The sequence below is a fragment of the Geotrypetes seraphini genome, chromosome 2 (genome assembly GCF_902459505.1).
Source record: "Geotrypetes seraphini chromosome 2, aGeoSer1.1, whole genome shotgun sequence".
Lineage (NCBI taxonomy): Eukaryota > Metazoa > Chordata > Amphibia > Gymnophiona > Dermophiidae > Geotrypetes > Geotrypetes seraphini.
In genome coordinates this window covers 3,802,072-3,825,106 of record NC_047085.1, presented here as the reverse complement: position 1 = coordinate 3,825,106, position 23,035 = coordinate 3,802,072, and the positions used below count along the sequence as shown (strand labels likewise).

General features: G+C 45.7%; 1 protein-coding gene across 4 annotated transcripts in view; it reads right to left on the bottom strand.

Annotated features, from left to right (window-relative positions):
* Positions 1-23,035, bottom strand: part of HSF1 (heat shock transcription factor 1) — a 260,811-nt gene that overhangs the window by 215,800 nt on the left and 21,976 nt on the right. For all 4 annotated transcript variants that reach the window (XM_033934485.1, XM_033934483.1, XM_033934484.1 and 1 more), the window contains exon 2: positions 19,203-19,311. In XM_033934485.1, coding sequence (XP_033790376.1) covers positions 19,203-19,311 — 109 coding nt within the window. The remainder of the gene's footprint in view (positions 1-19,202; positions 19,312-23,035) is intronic.

Sequence of the window (23,035 nt, the reverse complement as noted above, 5' to 3'; positions counted from 1 at the left end):
TCGTCACAGTCACCAACCAGGTCACCACCCTAACTCAACTATATCCCATACCCCCTTCCTCCCAACCCCTTCCTGAATGTAACCATACGATGAACCATCCCCATCTTCCCCCACCCCTCCACCATTCTTGAGCTAGCCTTGAGCTGGCTTAAAAAAGCCCAACACCCCATAGAGAAAGTGGTGTGCTACCCCTGTACAGGTACCCCCTTCCATCCCTTAGCCCCCAATAAACATCTTTAACACCCCCCTACCCCCCTTCAGCACCGCATGCACTCTCCCCATTCACTCCCCTTCACCCAACCCACCACAGCTTATCCCCACTTCCAAGTCACCCCCTAGGATAAAAACACACACACCGCCACATACACACTCCCCAATTATTCCAACACATCCACCAGTCCCAGCTGTGCTATGTCCAAAGATAATTCCACCAGTCTCTCTGAACGGGATCACAGAGTCCACGCTGGTTCCCAGGTCCTCTGCTGGCTGCGAAAGGATACTCCATTCCTCCCACATTTTCATCGTCTCGCCGCCTTTTCTGATGTTGTAGCAGTGGTTATATCAGCAGTGCGTCTTACCTCTGCAGGGAGGTTGGGGGCCTCCAATGCAACCAAGGCCTTCCATGCTTCCTTCACAGATCAAACTATTATGGTCGAGGTTCCCACCATCATAGCCAATGGGAGGTGGAAGAGCCGTCTATATCACAAGCCCTCTGCATGTAGGTATTGTGTGACAGGTCATAAAATCTCTACGTTTATGAAGAGTCACTGCTGCCACATCCTGATAGATATCTACTTTGTGACCCTGCCAGATATAGTCTTTTCTCTTCTGGGCCACGTGACCCCCTCCTGTGCCAGAAGGACCATGCATGTGTCCTGTGCCACCTGCCTGGCATCCTGAAAGTGCACCTCCTCTGGTATACCACGAATCTGCAGGTTGTATCGCCGGGAGCAATTTTCTAGGTCTTCTATTTTGTCCCACAGCTCCTGATCACTCTTACGAAATGTGGCTAGCTCTTTTTGGGTGTCCACAAGATCTTTCTCATACTATCCAGACATTGCTCCACATCATCCTGTCTTCTGGTGAGTTCAGCTCGTCCCACCTCTGGTTGTTCACCACCCGGGTGATGTCCTAGCGCATGGAAGTCATTTCTGCTTTGATATCCAGCAAAAGCTGTGTGACAGAAGCTGGGGCGTCTATAAGATCAAGATTTCAAGGTTTCTTAAAAATTTCTTATACCGCTTAATCAGAAATACAAAGCGGTATACAACAAAAAACCTTATAACATACAATAATTCAAAACATTAAATATTAAACCAAAATATAAGTCATTACTGGGGAATGAAAGGTAAAAACAAGCAGGTCCTCGACATGGCAGCTGGGCTTCAACGCTAAGAAATGTAAGGTCATGCACCTCAGTAGCAGAAATCCATGCAGAACTTACACCTTAAATGGAGAAACATTAGCTAGGACTTCAGTAGAACGAGATTTGGGAGTAATCATCAGTGCAGACATGAAGGCTGCCAAACAAGTAGAGAAGGCCTCATCCAAGGCAAGGCAAATGATGGGATGTATCAATAGAAGTTTTGTCAGCTGGAAACCTGAAGTCATAATGCCACTGTACAGAACCATAGTGAAACCTCATCTGGAATACTGTGTGCAATTCTGGAGGCCACATTACCGTAAAGACGTGCTTAGAGTCGAGTCGGTTCAGCGGATGGCCACTAGGATGATCTCGGGGCTCAAGGGTCTCTCGTACGAAGAGACTGAACAAATTGCAGATCTACACTCTAGAAGAGCGCAGGGAGAGGGGGGACATGATTGAGACTTTTAAATACATCACGGACGTGTCGAGGTGGAAGATGACATCTTCTTTCTCAAAGGACCCTCGGCCACAAGAGGGCATCCGCTCAAACTCAAGAGGAGGGAAATTTAATGGGGACACCAGGAAGTATTTCTTTACCGAAAGAGTGGTAGATCACTGGAACAAGCTTCCATTGCAGGTAGCCAAGGCCACCAGCGAGCTTGACTTTAAGAATAAATGGGACATCTACGTGGGATCCCTACGAAGGTCGAGTTAAGGAACTGGGTCATTTGCACTCAGTAGAGTGGGCAGACTTGATGGGCTATAGCCCTTTTCTGCCGTCATCTATCTATGTTTCTATGTTTCTAAGAAAAACAAAGGGGAAAAAAGGGCAGAACTACAATACATAAAGAAAAGTACAAATAAGAGAAAAACGAGGGGAAGTGGGGAGCAACTGTAAATGACAGAGAGAATTTTGCCTTAACAAGGGCAGTTATATATCAAAGGCGTCTAAGAATAAAAAGTCTTTAACTTTGCCTTAAAAGGACCTAGTAAAATTTCAGAGTTCCAAAGTGAGGATGCGGTTACTGAAAAGTTATTGGATCTCAAAGTGTTGATCTGTTTTAAGGATGGAATGTTTAGAAGGTTTTGTGCTACAGAACGAAGAGATCTGGAGGGGTTACTTGGAACAAGAAGTTTATCGATACATTCAGGTTGATTGCTTAGACAGGTTTTAAAAGTTAGAAGGAGAATTTTATAGCTGATTCAGTGCTCGATGGGTAACCAGTGCACTTTGTGCAACAGGGGAGAGACATGATCATATTTCTTTGCATTAAAGATTATTTTTACTGCAGTATTCTGCAAGATCTGCAATCTCCTTATTTCTTTTTTTGTTATGCCTTTGAAGAGGGCGTTACAATAGTCAATACATGAAATAACTAGGGAGTGAATCAAAATGTTCATGGAGGCTTCATCCAAAAGTTTAGAGACGGATCTAATCATTCTTAACCGATGAAAGCAGCGCTCAATAACGGTACTAATGTGTAAGTGATAAGAAAATTTGCTGTCTAAGGTGACCCCTAACAATTTTAGAGAAGATACAGTCTTAATGGGTGAAGCATTAAATTCCAAAAGGGCTTGTAAAGCTAATCCTTCTTTGAAAGGGAAGGTCATAACTTTTGATTTGGCGATATTTAGCGACAACATGTTTGAATCCAGCCAGAATTTGATTTTTTTCAAGTTTTTGGTTGATGATTGCTATCTCACCTATGTTGTCCAGATCAATGGTGTGAATAAGCTGTACGTCGTCTGCGTAAGCGAACATCGTAAATCCTTTAGATTGACCCAGGATTAAGAGAGATGCCATAAAAATATTGAAAAGTAAAGGTGAAAGTATTGAACCGTGTGGGATACCATGTTTGGTCATGAAGGTTTTGGAGGTTGTGGCGTTGAATACTACCTTAGATGTACATTCTGAGAAGAATAATGAAAACCAGTTCATGACTTGGTCAGTGATGCCGATCTCATGAAGATGAGCATGATGAAGATTAAGCATGTCAAAGGCTAAGGAAAAATCCAAAAGATGAGCAAAACAGACTGATGATGGTTGAGATGGTAAAGAATTTTGGTGGTCAGACCGATGAACGATAGCTCAATGGAGTGGTGTTTGCCGAATTCTATTTGATTTGGGTGTAACGCATTGGTTTTTTCAATGAAGTCGGTAACTTGATGAAAGACCAGGTTTTCAGTAAGTTTGGATAAGAAAGGAACATTAGTTATTGGGCGGTAATTAAGAACATAAGAACATAAGAACATAAGAAGTTGCCTCCGCTGAGGCAGACCATAGGTCCATCCTGCCCAGCGGTCCGCTCCCGCGGCGGCCCATCAGGCCCATCGCCTGAGTAGTGGTCTATATCTATCTATACCCTTCAATCCCTTTTTCTTCTAGGAATCTATCCAAACTTTCTTTGAAACCATTTAATGTTTTCTTGTCTACAACAGCCTCTGGAAGCACGTTCCATGTATCCACCACCCTCTGAGTGAAAAAGAACTTCCTAGCGTTTGTTCTAAACCTGTCCCCTTTCAATTTCTCCGAGTGCCCCCTTGTACTTGTGGTGGTCCTTAATTTGAAAAATCTGTCCCTGTCTACTTTTTCTATGCCCCTCAGGATCTTGAAGGTTTCTATCATGTCTCCTCTAAGTCTCCGCTTTTCCAGTGAGAAAAGTCCCAACTGCTTCAACCTGTCGGTATATGGGAGATTTTCCATTCCCTTTATCAGTTTAGTTGCTCTTCTCTGTACTCCCTCAAGTACTGCCATGTCCTTCTTGAGGTACGGCGACCAGTACTGGACACAGTACTCCAGATGCGGCCGCACCATTGCACGATACAGCGGCATGATGACTTCCTTCGTCCTGGTCGTAATACCCTTCTTAATGATACCCAACATTCTGTTAGCTTTCTTTGAGGCTGTAGCGCACTGCGCCGATGTCTTCAGTGTTGCGTCTACCATCACTCCCAGGTCTCTCTCCAGGTTACTGACCCCTAGCGGTGTTCCCCCCATTCTGTATGTGAACATCGGGTTCTTTTTCCCCACGTGCATGACCTTGCATTTCCCTATGTTGAAGCTCATTTGCCATTTTTCGGCCCACTTTTCCAGCTGCGTTAGATCCTTTTGGAGATTTTCGCAGTCTCCCCTGGTTTGAGCCCTGCTGTATAGTTTGGTGTCATCTGCAAATTTAATAACCTCACACTTGGTTCCCGCCTCTAGGTCGTTTATGTAGATATTGAACAGGAGCGGTCCCAGCACCGACCCCTGCGGAACTCCGCTCGTGACCCCTTTCCAGTCTGAGTAATGGCCCTTTACGCCAACCCTCTGTTCCCTGTTCGCCAACCAGTTTTTGATCCATCGGTGGATCACCCCTTGTACCCCGTGGTTCCATATCTTCTTAAGCAGCCTTTCGTGTGGTACCTTGTCGAAGGCTTTTTGGAAGTCAAGGTAAATGATATCTATAGATTCCCCTTTATCCACCTGGCTGTTTACCCCCTCGAAGAAGTGCAATAAGTTTGTGAGGCATGACCTACCCTTGCAGAAGCCATGCTGACTCGGTTTTAGCTGCTCATTGTTTTCGATGTGTTCACAGATGATGTCCTTAATCAGTGCCTCCATCATCTTTCCTGGGACTGAGGTCAGGCTCACTGGCCTGTAGTTTCCTGGGTCTCCCCTTGAGCCCTTCTTGAAGATGGGCGTGACATTTGCTATTTTCCAGTCCTTCGGGATCTCTCCGGTTTTTAAGGATAGGCTGTATATTTGTCGAAGTGGCTCCGCTATTTCGTTTTTTAGTTCCTTGAGTACCCTTGGGTGAATGCCGTCCGGACCTGGAGATTTGTCGCTCTTTAGTCTGTCTATCTGCTTGAGTACATCTTCTTGGCTTACCTCTAAATTGACCAGTTTTACATCTTGGTCTCCTTTTCCGCTCTCTTCAGGTTCTGGGATGTTAGTTATATCTTCCCTCGTGAAAACTGACGTGAAGAACTCATTTAACCTGTCAGCTATTTCTTTCTCTTCCTTTACCACTCCCTTCCTGTCTCCATCATCCAATGGTCCCACTTCTTCTCTTGCCGGTTGCTTCCCCTTGACGTATCTGAAGAAAGACTTGAAGTTTGTTGCTTCCTCTGCCAGTCTCTCTTCATATTCTCTTTTTGCTTTTCTAACCGCTCGGTGACACTCCTTCTGGTGTTCTTTGTGCACTTTTTGGTTCTCCTCTGTTTTGTCTTTTTTCCATTTTCTGAACGATGCTTTCTTGTCGCTTATCGCCTTCTTCACTGCATTTGTTATCCACACTGGGTTTTTTGTTCTGGTTTTTTTGCACCCTTTCCTGAACTTGGGGATGCACAGGTTTTGCGCTTCGTGCACAGTTCCCTTGAGTAAGGTCCAGGCTTTTTCTACGGAATCCATCTTCCCTATGTTACCTTTGAGTTTTTTTCCCACCATTTCCCTCATGGCATCATAATTTCCTTTTTTGAAGTTGAGTGCTGTCGTTGTGGTTCTTTTCCCCTTTGATGATCCAATTTCTATCCTGCACTGGATCATGTTGTGATCACTGTTACCTAGCGGGGCTAATACTGTCACCTCCTTTGCTGGCCCCTCTAGTCCGTTGAAGATTAGGTCAAGAGTGGCGTCACCCCGTGTTGGTTCCTTGACCAGTTGCTCCATGAAGCAGTCCCTCATGACCTCTAGGAATTTGGTCTCCCTTGCGCAGTTTGAGTGCCCAATACTCCAGTCTATCCCTGGATAGTTGAAGTCCCCCATCACCATCACCTTTCCGCTTCTGCATACCTGCCTCAGTTCTGCCTCCAAGTCCTGGTCGATTTCTTCAGGTTGTCCTGGTGGGCGGTAGTACAGACCCATTTTAATGTCTGCCCCAGTTCCTCCCTGTAGCTTAACCCATAGTGATTCCAAGCCATCCGCCTGAACTGTTGTTTCCATCCTGGTTGAGGGTATGGAGTCTTTTACGTACAGCGCTATTCCTCCACCCTTTTTATGTGCCCTGTCTGCACATAATTAGAAACCTCTAGAGAGCTGACTTTGTGATCTAGACTCTTGGGTAGGTGATAAATTTTTTTCCATGCATTGGGTATAGATCCAGAAGCTAAGCTTGTCCTAACCATGTCTAGAACCAGGTCTGGACCGAAAGTGGGGAAGAAGTGTTTCAGGAGAAAAGGAGGGATAATTTCGGCACTGGATCCTTTGGTGTTTAGAGAGTGCAGACATTTATGAATCTCTTGAAGGGTAGGCAGGCCTACATATGCAGTCGATGTCAGGAACTGGCTAGCCTAAAAAAGGAGGTCGGGAGACTGCAGATCAAAGTACAGGAGCTAGAAGGACTCCGCTCCATAGAGGAACCAAGGGAATTTGAACCAACTGAGGACACCACCAGAGATAACCACATCAACGAGCAGGTCAGAGAACTCGAAAGATTCATCGAGGAGGCCTGCAAGATGGTAGAAACACAGGATCACCCGCTCTTCAGAAGGGAACAAACGGATAGAGGACAGGACCCGCCAGGAGCCACCAGGACCCACCAGGAGCCTAGGGAGAGGAACCTTGCGGAGGAACCAACCAGGAGACGGAAGGATTGGAGGACCCAATCATCGACACAGACCTGAGACCCAGGAGGAAGCTGAAGAGAGGAAAATCTGCTATCGTGGTGGGAGACTCAATCCTGAGAGAGGTGGACAGTCACATAGCAGGAGGCAGAGCGGATCGCCTAGTGACATGTCTCCCAGGGGCGAGGACAAAGGACATCTCCGACAGAATCGAGAGAATCATGGAGGGAGCTGAGACAGAGGACACAGCAGTGATAATCCACGTCGGAACAAATGACGTCAGCAGAAGGAATTTCAACATGACTACACTGACCGAGCAGTTTAAGATCCTGAGGAAGAAGCTGAAGCTGAGGACAGGGAAGATAGCCTTTTCAGAGATCCTGCCAGTACCAAGGGCAGATGCGAGGAGGCAGACCGAGCTGCAAGCAACAAATGGATGGCTGAGGCGATGGTGTGACGAGGAGGGTTTCCTCTTTGTACGGAACTGGTCAACCTTCCTGGGGAAAAACAAGCTCTACAGGAGAGACGGACTGCATTTGAGCACGGTTGGGACGAGGATGCTAGCACGTAACATCCAGACCTGCATAGACATGACTTTAAACTGATAACAAGGGGAAAGCCGATAGTCGATCTGGCCTCGACACATCAGACCACAGTATCGAGAAAGGATACTGAAACTGAAAATGGCGATAGTGGACTAGAGACAAAATGGACACTTTATGGACATAAACCCAAAGATGCAGCACAGGGACCCGAGAGGCAATTAGAGCTAAAGAGCAAGACAAGGAGGAAACAGCCGGAACCAGAGGGCTATCAAAGAACAAAGAAGCGGGCAGAGGATGGGATAGACACACCACAGGAGGCAGCACGAGAGGAGACCAGCAGGAGCAACAAATCAGGAGTAGATCCAAAAGAAAAGGTAACAAACTGGGACTTAAATTGCCTATACACAAATGCTAGGAGCCTAAGGACTAAAATAGGGGAACTAGAAGTTATAGCCGGAAATAAGGACCTAGACATAATAGGAATCACAGAGACATGGTGGTCAGAGGACAACAAATGGGATGTGGCCATACCAGGGTACAAACTCTACAGGAGGGACAGGGCACACAAGAAGGGGGGAGGAATAGCATTGTATATAAAGGACTCCATTCCTTCATCCAGAACAGAAACAACAATAAGGGCAGACAGTCGGAGTCACGTGATGCCATGAGCGTGTGAGGACGCATCCTTGCTCGCTCCGGGGCTGCCCTACTTACTGGTCAATAACCAACGAATTTTCGCTGCCTCTCCCGCAACGCCTTTGCCTCCGAGCTCGGTTTCAGTGCATGGACCGCTACCTTACGAGATCGACAGATCCTATGCAACCCAAATCCGCACGAAAAGAGCGAGACCGAGCGCGGCCTGGGGCAAACAAAATGGCGACGAGCCCCGCGGCGGCGGTCTCGAATCTCACCGAGACCGCCCTGAGCGATATCAAGGACGCACTGGCGCAGGTACTGGGGCCTAAGTTAGAAATACTAACAGCGCAGATCTCTAACGTTGAAACCTTGCTGGCGGCGGCAGCGGCTCGCACGAACGAGCTGGAGCAACGGGTCTCCACTCTGGAAGATACATCATCGACCCAGGACGCAGATTTGGGGGAGTTGCGGGCGCAGGTTCGGGCGCAGGCTGAGAAACTGGACGATTTGGAAAATCGTTCGAGACGCTCGAACCTGCGCTTGCTGGGAATCCCAGAGACGATCCCTGACCGAGACCTGTTGGAGGTCCTAGAAAAGTGGCTGAGGGAGGAATTACCCTTGCATCCATCGCTTGGGCCTCTTCGTATTGAACGGGCACACCGCCTGGGCCGGCGCCCTGACTTGGAGGCCCGTCCACGTGTTGTCATCATGAAGGTGCTCAACTTTCGCCATAAGGTGGAACTGTTACAACTTTACAGAAATAAACGAGATGCCTTGAAATATGATGGCACTCTGATCAGAATCAGCCAAGATTTTTCACTGGCTTTACAGGAGCGGAGGCGACCGTTTTACTCACTCTGCACACAACTGTCTGAGGTCAAAGTCAGATTCCAGTTCAACTATCCGGCTCAAATGCGGATCCTTAATAATGGTGTCTGGAAATCATTCCAATCCTCTGAGGCGGCTGCTGCATTTATTGCCTTGCTTAAAAGGCCTGATCCAGGACAGGTTTGACATTGGGGCTTGTGCCCTCTCTGGCACTGACATGTGTGATTTGATTGTTGCTGTTCACATGTTTTCTTATAGGGAGACCTTGTGTTGAAAATTTCCAGAGTTTATCCCCTTGCAGGCTGGGGTGGCCCTGGGAGAGACATCTCTCGTGCCTCTTTTCTTTTCTTCCACACGTTGGGAGTAGTGAGAAGTGTTGGGGGGTTTTGGGGGGAGGGATATTCCTGGGTGGCAACAGCGGTACTTATAGGGCAGATTGTGTTTTTATATCAGTGTTCTTTATGGTTGCTGTATTTTCTGGGACATTGTGCATGGTATGAATGGAGTGTGTTTGTACAGTCTTGGGGTGAGGCTGGGCGCCCCTGGACTCTCCTTATAGGATGGTTTCTGTATTCTGACTTGAGTAGTGGGGAGAATCATGGGTGATAGGAATTTTCGTATACTTTCCTGGAATGTATCAGGTATTACCTCGCCTGCCAAGCGTACAAAGATTTTGTCACAGTTGAAACATCATTTAGTTGACATAGCCTGTCTCCAGGAAACTAGACTTACTGACGCAGAACACCAAAAACTGAAGAGAGGTTGGGTTGGGGACCTATATTATGCATCCTCATCAGGGAAGAGGGCGGGGGTGGCTATATTGATCAGAAAGGGTTTACCATGCTCTGTCCAGGTCCTGAGGCGTGACACTGATGGTCGATATTTGCTGGTGAGGGTGACAAGTCCGGGCGGGTCGTTCCGGTTACTAGTGGGATATGGCCCTAATGGATACCAACACTCTTTTTTCCAAAATCTGGTTAATATATGTTTACAGTATTCAGGTGACCCGCTGATATTAGTGGGTGATTTGAATCAGGTTCTAGATCCTGGTGTGGATCGCTCTGGAGGGTTGGGGCCCACGACGGCGAGACAGACAAAGGGTGTTCCTTATCTGTGTCGGACTTTGGGGCTGGTGGATCCCTGGTGGTTGCTTCACCCCACTGACAGAGATTATACGCACCAATCCAGGGCTCATGGAACATTTTCCAGAATTGACTACACTTTGATCTCTGAACACAAATTTGCTTGGGTTTCTGAGGCAACCATAGGCCCCCTTGAAATCTCTGACCATCATATGATTTGGCTAGATGTAGCAGTGGGGGGATCGGTGGGTGTTGGGTCGGGCTGGAGATTTCCCTCTTACTTGCATTCTGATCCTCATTTTAGGGAATTTCTATCTGGGAAATGGGAGGAATACAGCTCTTTTAATGCTCAACATTTAAATCAACCCATATTATTTTGGGACGCTGCCAAGGCGGTACTACGCGGGGAGGTGATTGCTTATGTGGCCGCTAGAACTCGGAGAATTGCCCACCGTATAGTGTTACTGGAGAAACAGTCGACTCAATTGAAACGGGAGTTACTACACTCTCCTTCTCCGACTGCTAGGGAGGCATATTCCGCCGTTTTGGCGGAGCTAAACTCTCTTATTCATGAGCGTACTAAGAAATTATTATTTTTTCGCAAATATCAATTTTATAAATATGGCAATAAAACCGGGAAGTTGTTAGCTTCTGTCGCCAAGAGTTGGAAGGGATCTCGATATATCGCTATGTTGAAGGAGAAGTCGGGGAAAATACTGACATCCGCGAATGATATTTCCAATTGTTTTCAAAATTATTTTGCAGATTTTTATTCGTCACCTGGTCCCTATACGGGCCTGGACGTGGGGGATTACTTAGAGGACGCGGGGATGCCCAAACTATCGGCGGTTCAAATATCTCGGTTGGATAGACCATTACAGCTCCCGGAAGTTCTACAGGCGATTAAGACTCTGAAATCGTGTACGGCTCCGGGCCCGGACGGCTTTTCTCCAGAGTTTTATAAGATCTTGGCGACCTCAATAGGGGGGTCTCTCTTAAATTTTTACTCTGAGGTACAGAACTCCGGCGCCCTCCCGCGGTATGCAAATGATGCTTTGATAACTTTGATCCCAAAACCTTCTAAACCACCGACGGATATTGAATCATATCGCCCGATATCATTGCTGAATGTGGACCTGAAAATCTTGGTCCGTATTTTGGCGGAAAGGCTGGCCTCCCTGCTCCCTGCCGTGATTGTGCCGGAACAGGTGGGCTTTGTACGATCTCGTCAATCGGTAATTAATGTACGCCGGGTGCTACTGGCCTTTTCTCGAGCCCAGCGGGCCCACATTCCAGGGTTGTTGGTTGGGTTAGATGCGGCTAAGGCCTTTGATAAAGTCCACTGGCATTACCTCTTTCAGGTGCTGCATTATATGGGGTTCCCTGATAGTTACCTGGCGTTGATTCGATCGCTCTATTTGAGACCCAGGGCATCGGTTTTGGTTAATGGAGTACGCTCTTCCTTTTTTGTGGTGGGCAGAGGGACGCGTCAGGGATGCCCGTTATCGCCCCTCCTTTTTCTTTTATACTTAGATCCTCTACTACGCACACTACAGAGGGACGACGAACTAGTGGGGTTACCTGAGGGCTCCTCTCAGCTGAGGGTGCTGGCATTCGCGGATGACCTTCTGCTTACTTTGGGTGATCCGCATCGCTCTTTGCCTCGAGCGCTGGAACTTCTGGATGAATTTAATCTTTATTCAGGTCTGGTGCTTAATAAGCAGAAGTCCATAGTGTTGCCCACCTCACCTGGGGTGCGTCTGGGTTGGCAGGGAGAATTTCCCTTACAGTGGGCTACATCTCAGCTGACTTATTTGGGGGTAGTGATCCCTCAGGACCTGGACAGGCTGTATTCCATTAATGTCTCACCCTTATTTCAGCGCACTCTATCCACTCTCACGGGTTGGAGGAAACTCCCTTTGTCACTTTCTGGCCGTATTTCATTGTACAATATGATGCTTTTACCGCAATGGCTTTACATTATGCAAATGCTGCCCATTATGCTTACACCTAGACACTTGACACGGCTCAACTCACACCTCTCCGCTTATTTATGGCAGGGAAGGCGGGCTAGGATAGCTTTGTCCAAGTTGATGCTGCCAAGACATCGGGGGGGGATGGGCTTACTGGATATTTCCCGATTTGCACTTGCATGTCAATTTAGACACCTACACGATTGGTTTTGTAATACCTCCTGGTTTTCCCAGCCTGAGAATGAATGCTTTGAGTTCAGACCGTACCATTTCAGTTTCCTATTACATGTTCGACAGTTACCCGACTTGCCATCTCTACACAGTCATCCTTTTTTGCAGGTGATGCGAACAGCTTGGAAAAAACTATGTCGGTTATTGAAAACTTCTTCTGAAACAACGCCCTATCTTCCTGTGGCGGGCAACGGAGCATTCCCACCAGGCATGGACTCTGCTGTCTTTGGCCGCTGGACTTCTCAGGGCCTTCATTACCTGTTCCAGGCGGTGCAGGATGCGGGTACTCCGACCCCACTTACTGACTTACAGAGGGAATTTACTTTTGTAACTGGGGACTGGTTTGCTCATCGACAACTGTGCCACTACATACAGACTTTGACTCCTGCACTGTTGAGAGACGTGGTTCAATCTAGCTTACGAGAAGCCCTTGACCTCACGGCACACGACCATGTACCTTTAAAATTTTACCATAAATTCTTGCAAGACCTATCTGGAGAGTTGGACTTTGTCTCTCTTGCCCAGAAATGGTCGGATGACCTGCAGGTACCAATTTCTGATGATATGTTGCGAAGGGGACTTCGCGTGGGACGTGACCCTACCTTGTCTTCACCGGAGAAAGAGCGTAATTACAAGTTTTTGCTGCGAGCATTCTACCCGCCCAAGAGGGCTATGATAATGGGGATTAGTACATCTTCTGGTTGTGGAAAATGCTCCTCTCCAATGGCATCCTTTGGACACATGTTTTGGACATGCCCCCTGGTGTCTGCATTTTGGTTGACTTTAATACCCACGTTGGCTGCGCTATGGGGCTGCTCGTGGAGGTTGCATCCCAGTTTTCTTCTTACTGCACAAATTCGATTTCATCCACCAACACCAGGATGTGCGGCCTTTCTCCGAAAGACTGTACTTATGGGCAGGAAATGCATTCTGACACAGTGGCTTTCACCTCAACCTCCTTCACTGCAACAGTGGCGCTCACTTATGCTACAGCAAATGCTGTTGGAAAGAAGGGACATTGTTGATTTGCACACTAAAAAGGGCAGGCTGTTCCGACAATGCTGGTACCTGTTTAGTTTAACATTTGTCACACCCATTCAACAACAACTATGGACAGACTGATCTGACTACCACTTTACTGCTTTAGGTTCTCTAATACTATGTTATCTTCCGCTGTTGCTGCCCGGGTGGGGTGGGATGGGGAGGGACGAGGGGGGGGGAGGATTGGGTGGGTTGGGGATTTGGGAAAGTTTGCTCATCATATAACTTGACATTTTTGTTTACGTATTTGTCTTGCTATGCTGTTTAATAAAAATTATTACACATAAGGGCAGACAGTCTGGAGTCACTATGGGTTAAGCTGACAGGAGGGGAAGGAGCTGACATCAAATTGGGACTGTACTATCGCCCACCAGGACAGCCAGAAGCAAACGACCTGGACCTGGAGGCCAAACTGAGGCAGGTGTGCAAAAGTGGAAGGGTGGTGGTTATGGGGGATTTCAACTATCCGGGAATAGACTGGGGCATTGGGCACTCAAATTGCACGAGAGAAACTAAATTCCTAGAGGCGATAAGGGACTGTTTCATGGAGCAGCTGGTCACGGAACCAACGCGAGGGGATGCCACTCTAGACCTAATCCTCAACGGGCTAGAGGGACCCGCAAAGGAAGTGGTGGTACTAGCACCATTAGAAAACAGCGATCACAACATGATCCAGTACAAATTAAACATGGGAACATCAAAGGTGAAAAAAACCAAAACGACAGCACTCAACTTCAGAAAGGGAAACTACAAGGACATGAGGAAAATGGTAGGAAAAAAGCTCAGCAGCAACTCAGGGAAGGTGAAGACCGTAAAGGAAGCCTGGACACTGCTTAAAGGCATAGTGCTCGAGGCACAAGACCTGTGCGTCCCAAGGTTTAGGAAAGGGTGCAAAAAAAATCGAACTAGAAACCCAGCATGGATAACATCTGCGGTTAAAAAGGCGATAAGCGACAAGAAATCATCCTTCAAGAAATGGAAAAAGGATCCAACAAAGGAAAACCAGGAAGAGCACAAAAGACACCAGAAAGAATGTCATAGAGAGGTCAGGAAGGCAAAGAGAGAATATGAGGAAAGACTGGCAGGAGAAGCAAGAAACTTCAAACCCTTCTTCAGGTATGTGAAATGGAAACAACCAGCCAGAGAGGAAGTGGGACCACTGGACGACGGAGACAGGAAAGGAGCGATAAAGGAGGAAAAAGAGATAGCTGAAAGGTTAAACAAATTCTTCTCGTCGGTCTTCACCAGAGAGGACACATCCAATATCCCAGAACCCGAGGTGATTATAAACGGAGAACACGACGAAAGGCTGGTACAACTAGAGGTAAGCAAAGAGGATGTCCTCAGACAGATAGACAGACTAAAGAGCGACAAATCACCAGGCCCGGACGGCATCCACCCAAGGGTACTAAAAGAACTGAGAAACGAAATAGCAGAGACACTTCGCCAAATATGTAACCTCTCCCTAAAAACTGGGGAGATCCCAGAGGACTGGAAAATAGCAAATGTCACGCCCATCTTTAAGAAGGGATCAAGGGGTGACCCAGGAAATTAGAGGCCTGTGAGCTTGACCTCGGTTCCTGGAAAGATGATGGAAGCAATGGTAAAGGACACAATCTGCGAACACATAGAAAACAATGGACAACTGAAGGCGAGCCAGCATGGCTTCTGCAAGGGAAGGTCATGTCTCACGAACTTGCTGTACTTCTTTGAGGGAATAAACAGCCAGATGGATAAGGGGGAATCCATAGACATCATTTACCTTGACTTCCAAAAAGCCTTCGACAAGGTACCTCACGAACGGCTACTTAAAAAGCTGTGGAACCACGGGGTGCAAGGGGATATCCACCGATGGATCAAACACTGGTTGGCAGGCAGGAAACAGAGGGTCGGAGTAAAGGGCCAATACTCAGATTGGCAATGGGTCATGAGCAAAGTTCCACAGGGGTCGGTGCTGGGACCTCTACTGTTCAATATATGTATTAATGATCTGGAGACAGGGACAAAATGTGAGGTTATCAAATTTGCTGATGACACCAAACTCTGCAGGATTAGAAACACGGAAGACTGTGAAGACCTGCAAAGGGACCTAACGAGACTGGAACACTGGGCAAAAAAGTGGCAAATGAGTTTTAACGTAGAGAAATGCAAGGTCATGCATGTAGGGAAAAAGAACCCGATGTTCAGCTACAAAATGGGGGGAACACTGCTAGGGGTGAGTAACCTTGAAAGGGACCTGGGGGTGATGGTCGACACATCACTGAAACCATCGGCACAATGTGCGACAGCCTCAAAGAAAGCAAACAGAATGCTGGGCATCATCAAAAAGGGTATCACAACCAGGACGAAGGAAGTCATCATGCCGCTGTATCGCGCGATGGTGCGCCCGCACCTGGAGTACTGTGTTCAATACTGGACACCGTACCTCAAGAAGGACATGGCAGTACTCGAGGGAGTGCAGAGGAGGGCGACTAAACTGATAAAAGGTATGGAAAATTTTTCATACGCTGACAGGTTAAAAATGCTGGGGCTGTTCTCCCTGGAAAAGAGGAGACTTAGAGGGGACATGATAGAAACCTTCAAAATCCTTAAGGGCATAGAGAAAGTGAATAAGGACAGATTCTTCAAACTGTGGGGAGCCACAAGCACTAGGGGTCACTCGGAGAAATTGAAAGGGGACAGGTTTAGAACAAATGCTAGGAAGTTCTTTTTTATCCAGAGGGTGGTGGACACATGGAACGCGCTTCCGGAGGATGTGATAGGCCAGAACTCTGTACAGGGGTTCAAGAAGGGTTTGGATAGGTTCCTGGAGGATAAGGGGATAGAGGGGTACAGATAGAACTTGAGGTAGGTTATAGAAGTGGTCAGAAACCACTTCACAGGTCGCAGACCTGATGGGCCGCGGGAGCGGACCGCTGGGCGAGATGGACCTCTGGTCTGACCCAGTGGAGGCAACTTCTTATGTTCTTGACTCATTACTGTCAGCGGCTGATAAGACAGTATTGGAGCTACCAGGATATCTCTGCAGGGTTGATTCCCTAATTTTCTGAATTTTATTGGTAAATAATAATAATAACTTTATTTTTATATACCGCCATACCCCGAAGAGTTCTAGGCGGATCACATTAGTTAGACAGAGATTACAAGTGGTTACATATCAAATTGATCATAGAGTTGCAAACAGCAAGGAGGGAGTAGATACAAGTGGTTACATATCAAATTGATCGTAGAGTGGCGAACAGCAAGGAGAGAAGTAGGTGGGAGAGTAGAGAGACGGGGGAGGGGAGTAGATCAGAAGGGGGGGAGGAGGAGGATAGAAAAGGGGCATTAAGGGTCTTGGTCTCGAAATAGGTGAGTTTTGAGTAGTTTTCTAAAGTCGAGGTAGTTGTAGGCCTTGAGGACCATTTGGGCTAGCCAAGGGTTTTGTTTGGCGGCTTGGAAGGCGTAGGTTTTGTCGAGGAATTTTTTTGAGTGGCATAGTTTTAGGGAGGGGAAGGCGAAGAGTTGAATTTTACGGGAGTTCTTGTAGTTGTGGTTAAGGATGAAGTGGGGGTGATGTAGCTTGGGGATAAACCAAATATTGTTTTGTAGCAAAAACAGGCGAATTTGAACATGATTCTGGATTCTAGAGGGAGCCAGTGGAGTTTGTGGAAGAAAGGGGTGATATGGTCCCATTTTTTCAGGTCAAATATGAGGCGGACAGCGGTGTTCTGGATCATCCTTAGTCTCCTGATGGTTTTCTTTGAGGAGCTCAAGTAGATGCTGAGGATGGAGGATTGTACTAAGAGGCGGAATGAAGAGTCGTCGAAGTATTTTTTTATGGTGCGGAGTTTCCATAGTGTCGAGATACTTTTCCTGACTGTGATATCAGTGTGTTTGGACTGGGCTGAAGGAGTTTGGTTATTATCCTTGGTTTCTTATTTTTTTGTTAATGTTTTAGTGATAGCATATAGGGCTGATGTGGTGGAAAACTGGAACGCTCTTCCGGAGGCTGTTATAGGGGAAAACACCCTCCAGTGATTCCAGACAAAGTTAGACAAGTTCCTGCTAAACCAGAGCGTATGCAGGTAAGGCTAGACTCAGTTAGGGCACTGGTCTTTGACCTAAGGGCCGCTGCGGGAGTGGACTGCTGCGCACGATGGACCTCTGGTCTGACCCGACAGCAGCAATTTTTATGTTCTTATGTTCAATCATATCTCCCCTCAGACGTCTCTTTTCCAAGCTGAAGAGCCCTAACCTTTTTAGTCTTTCCTCACACGAGAGTTCCATCTCCTTTATCAATAATAATAATAACAACTTTTATTTTTAAATACCGCAATACCACAAACAGTTCAGAGCGGTTTACAGAGGAAGAGACTGTATACAGACAGCGATATTACAAAAAACTTTTGAAATTACATTAGCATGTTAAGGTTAATAAAATTTATCTGGAAGTGTTTTAGAAATATATCAAGGCAGAAGTGGGGTCAGAGAAATTTGTCAAAGAGATAAGTTTTGATTGATTTCCTAAAAGTTTGATAAGAAAGTGCGTTTGAAATAAAGTTGATTAAACGTGTATTCCATTTGCCTGCATGGAATGTTAATGTTCTATCAAGGAATCTCTTGTAGATATAGCCCTTCAAGGCTCTTTGAACCTTTTCTAGTGCCGATATATCTTTCTTGAGATAAGGAGACCAGAATTGAATGCAATATTCCAGATGAGGTCGCACCATAGCACGATACAGGGGCAATATAACATTCTTAGTCTTGTTAACCATCCCTTTTTTAATAATTCCTAGTATCCTGTTTGCTTTTTTGGCTGCTGCTGCACACTGGACAGAAGGTTTCATCGTATTGTTTACGATGACACCCAGATCCTTTCTTGGGCCCTAACCCCCAAGGTGGACCCTAGCATCTGGTAACTATGATTCGGGTTATTCTTCCCAATGTGCATCACTTTGCATTTGTCCACATTAAATTTCATCTGCCACTTGGACGCCCAGTTGTCCAATTTCCTGAGGTCTGCCTGCAATTTTTTACAATTTGCATGTAAACAACTAAGACCGGTATTGGACAAACTTGTATGGTTTGTGTCCCATATGTGGTGATTCAGGGTAGGATGGGCTGGGGAGGGCATCAATGGAACTGCACTAACTTCGAACATGAGGACGTTACTGGCCAGACTTTACAGTCGATATCCTGCAAACAACAGGATGGTTGGCTAGGCGGGAGTGAGCTTGGATGACAACTTCAGCAATTGGAATCTAGGACATTACCAGGTGGACTTTAGTCTATGGCTCAAAAATATCAAAGAGACAAATTAACTTAATCATGTATTTCTAATGAGATTAACTAATGGGCAGACTGGATGGACCATTCAGGTCTTTATCTGCCGTCATTACTAGCTGTCCTAGATTTGCCTGTCTTACATTTATAACCTCATCCTATCCTTTGGTCTATATCCTAGTCTAGTTTCCATGTGTGTATCTCTTAGATCTAATCAGCTGCTAAGTCAGATTGCCTTCACAAAAGGGTTTGACATAGGTTCAATCCAGATAAAAGTCAAGCAAGGAACTCACAAGTCCCTGTATAGTCCCACATCTCAAAATGAATATGCTTAGTGAGATAAAACACAACAAACAGTACAATGGGCCTCCAGATGATGGTGTTCAATGCTTTACTGAGAAAATGACCCAATACGGGTCATGTTTCGGCATTCACCTGCCTCAGGGGTCTGTTTAATACAATTATAATATGCATGTGCACGTTTTGTGGCATGGTTTGTGGAGGCTCTCAATTTTAACTTTGGTTCGGGAAAACTTCCTATTTGCATGTTGCGACACACATCAGCATTGAGTGAACAGACATAATTGTTTTAAACAGACCCCTGAGGCAGACAAATGCCAAAACATGGCTTGTGTCACCATCATTTGGAGGCCCATTGTACTGTTTCATTCTTCGTTAGTGAGATACTTACACATATTGAGCTGGCGCACAAAGCTGGCCATGTTGTTATGCTTGAAATATTTAGGAAGCACCTCCTTAGCAAACCGTCCTTGGTCAAACACATGAAAGCTGTTTCCACTCTGTCAGAAACAAGAGCAGATAAACACTATAAGAAAAATGGTTCTTCACTAAATCCAATTACTGTATATTAGAAACACCAATGGTGATCCCTGCTTGCAGTATCATAACTCTACACTTTGCTCTGAATTTCTTGGCAGAGCTTTAAGCTCTATAACCAGGTTTGTAAATCTGGCTAGCTCTAGCTGCACCAAAACCCCACAACTCTGGCTTCCCCATGAGACTCTGGCTCTCTTCAAGCTTAAGTAACACAATGCAGAAAGTTTGACAGCTCTTGCAGTTTCAACTCTCATGAGATCCGAAACCATATGATCACCCCAAACTATGCATTGCAGGAAGTTACAGAGCTCTTGCCACTTGAATTCTTGTGCTCTCGAACTTCTAGTAACTACATGACTTAAGCTTGGAGAGCCAGACTCACAGCTCAAGTCGGTTAGGTTAAAGAGACTGAGTGAAGGTTGGAATGGGGACAATGCAAAGTCATATTTTGCCATTATTTGACAAAACAGACAGCAAAATACGACAATGCATGTTCTGGCCTTCTCGATGTTACATAACTATAAAATGTAGCCTCCGAAAGAAAAGGCTGAACAAGCCTGCTCTATATATTTTGATACAAGTTACAAAAATGTCTTGTACCTGGAGTACCCCCTAGTCAGACAGGTTTTCAGGATATCCACAAAGAATATGAATGAGATTGATTTGCATACACTACCTCCATTGACTGTGGATATCCTGAAAACCTGCCTGGCAAGGGGCTACTCCAGGATCAATTTGGGAAATATTACATTACATTAGTGACTTCTATTCCGCCAGTACCTTGCAGTTCTAGGCGGATTACAAAAGAAGATAACTGGACATTTCAGGAAATTACAATTTAGGGAGCTGTTTACATGATTGAGACTTTGAAGAGAGAATTACAAGAGTGGTAGAGACTTTGAGGGGAAATTTACAAGAGAAGGGATGGACAAGGGGATGAGTTTTGATATCTAGATAAATTTTTTGAATAGCAGGGTTTTGATTTCTTTTCAAAATGATTTGAAGTCGCTCGTTGTTGTCAGCATGTTGGCGATGGAGTGGTCAAGTTTCGCTGCTTGTGTCGCTAGTACCTTTGAATGGGGGAGTAGGTAAATGGGGTCTGAGTTCTCCTTTGTCTAGTTATATGGTTCCAATTTAGGTGATTGTTTAGGTAAATGGGGGCAGTGCCATTTATTACTTTGAATAATAGACAGTATAATTTGAATTGAATTTGCGCTTGTATACACCAAGTTAGAGAGATGTTTACGTGAGGGAGGAGTTTTAGAGGACTTAGGGCTCCTTTTACGAAGCCGCGTTAGCGGTTTAACACGCGTAATAGCGCGCGCTAAATTGCCGGCCGAGCTGGCGTTAGTTCTAGCCGCGTAGCGCGCGCTAAAACCGCTAAAGCGGCTTCATAAAAGGAGCCCCTAGAGTTGTACAGCACTTTAAAAACACATTTTCTATTCCATTTCAATGTGTTCCGTGTCATTCAACTTTTCCGATTAGCTAACAATGGGCCGGTCTCCTTTATGTCAAATAATTGAGACTGTACAATACTGTATTAAAAAGAAGAGAGCTAGGCAGGAATGCCCTCCTATGACCAAGTGGAAAAACGAGATCTATGGAAAGATCGGATGTCAAAAGTGGCTCTCCCAATGCATGGAGAGTATTTTAGCAGAGATAGATGCCTATTTGGGACTGTACACCCCACAGAGCCCATAGTTATTTGGGTTTTAAAAAAATCTTTATTAACAAGTCACTACCAAACCGGACTAAAAGCTGGTTAAATTGACGAGACAAAGAATAGTGGTAAATGGAGCTTGCTGGGAGGATAAGGATGTTGCTAGTGGAGTGCTGCAGGGATCTGTCCTTGACCTGGCTCTATTTAATGTCTTTGTGAGTGATATTGCAGAAGGACTGTCTGGAAGTGTGTCTTTTTGCAGGAGATACCAAGCTCTCTAACAGGGTGGACAAACCGGAGGGTGTAGATAACATGAGGCGGGATCTGGTGAAGCTTGAACAATGCTCTGGAAACTGGGCAACTAGGATTTAATGCTAAAATATGCAGGGTGAAACATCTGGGCTGTAAAGGACTTGCGGGAGTGGATGCAAGACCCTTGGTTCAGCATACCATCCCTATTGCACTGGAAACAAGTGATTCACATCTATCCTTTCCACTCCACTCAGTATCGTATCTCCCCTTAGCCATCTCTTCTGCAAGCTGAAGAGCCCAAGCCACTTTAGCCTCTCTTCACAGGGAAATCATCCCATTCCTTTCATCATTTTCATTGCCCATCTCTGTACCTTTGATAATTCTGCTATATCTATTTCTGAGATATGGCGACCAGAATTGTACACAGTATTTTAGGTGCGGCCTTACCACAGAGATATACAAGGGAATTATAACATTTTCGTCTTTGTTTTCCGTGCCTTTCCGGATATTTCCTTATATTCTATTTGCTTTCTTAGTCACCAGACACTGAGCTGATTTAATTGTGATTTAAATCAAATTCACCCTGGGAAACTGTTAAATCAATATTTTATCAGTAAAAGAACATAAGAATAGCCTTACTGGGTCAGACCAATGGTCCATCAAACCCAGTAGCCCGTTCTCACGATGGGCAATCCAGGTCACTAGTACATGGCCAAAACCCAAGGAGTAGCAATATTCCATGCTACTGATCCAGGGCAAGCAGTAGCTTTCCCATGTCTTTCTCAATAACAGACTATGGACTTTTCCTCCAGGAACTTGTCCAAACCTTTTTTAAAACCAATTACGCTATCCACTCTTACCACAACCTCTGGCAACATGTTCCACAGCTTAATGATTCTCTGAGTGAAAAAAAATTTCCTCCTATTGATTTTAAAAGTATTTTCCTATAATTTCTTTGTAATTTTTGACAGAGTAAAAAATCGATCCACTTGTACCCGTTCTACTCCACACAGGATTTTGTAGACTTCAATCATATCTCCCCTCAGCCATTTATTTTCCAAGCTGAAGAGCCCTAACCGTTTTAGTCTTTCCTCATACGAGAGGAGTTCCATCCCCTTTATCATCTTGGTCACTCTTCTTTGAGCCTTTTCTAACACTATATCTTTCTTGAGATAAGGAGACCAGAATTGAACACATTACTCCAGATGAGGTTGCACCATGGAGCGATACAGGGGCATTATAACATTCTTAGTCTTGTTAACCATCCCTTTTTAAATAATTCCTAGCATCCTGTTTGCTTTTTTGGCCGCCTCCACTGCACATTGGGTAGAAGGTTTCATCGTATTGTCTACGATGATACCCAGATCCTTTTCCTGGGCGCTAATTCCCAAGGTGGATCCTAGCATCCGGTAACTGTGATTCAGGTTATTCTTCCCTATGTGCATCACTTTGCATTTGTCCATATTAAATTTCATCAGGCATTTGGACACCTAGTCTTCCAATTTCCTAAGGTCTGCATGCAATTTTTTCACAATCCGCATGTGTTTTAACAACTTTGAACAGTTTAGTGTCATCTGCAAATTTAATCACCTCACTCGTCATTCCATTTTCCAGATCATAAGAATATAAGCAGTGCCTCCGCTGGGTCAGATCCGAGGTCCATCATGCCCAGCAGTCCGCTCACTCGGTGGTCCATCAGGTCCAGGACCTGAATAGTATCCTCTATCTGTACCCTTCAATCCCCTTTTCCTTCAGGAAATCATCCCATCCTCATA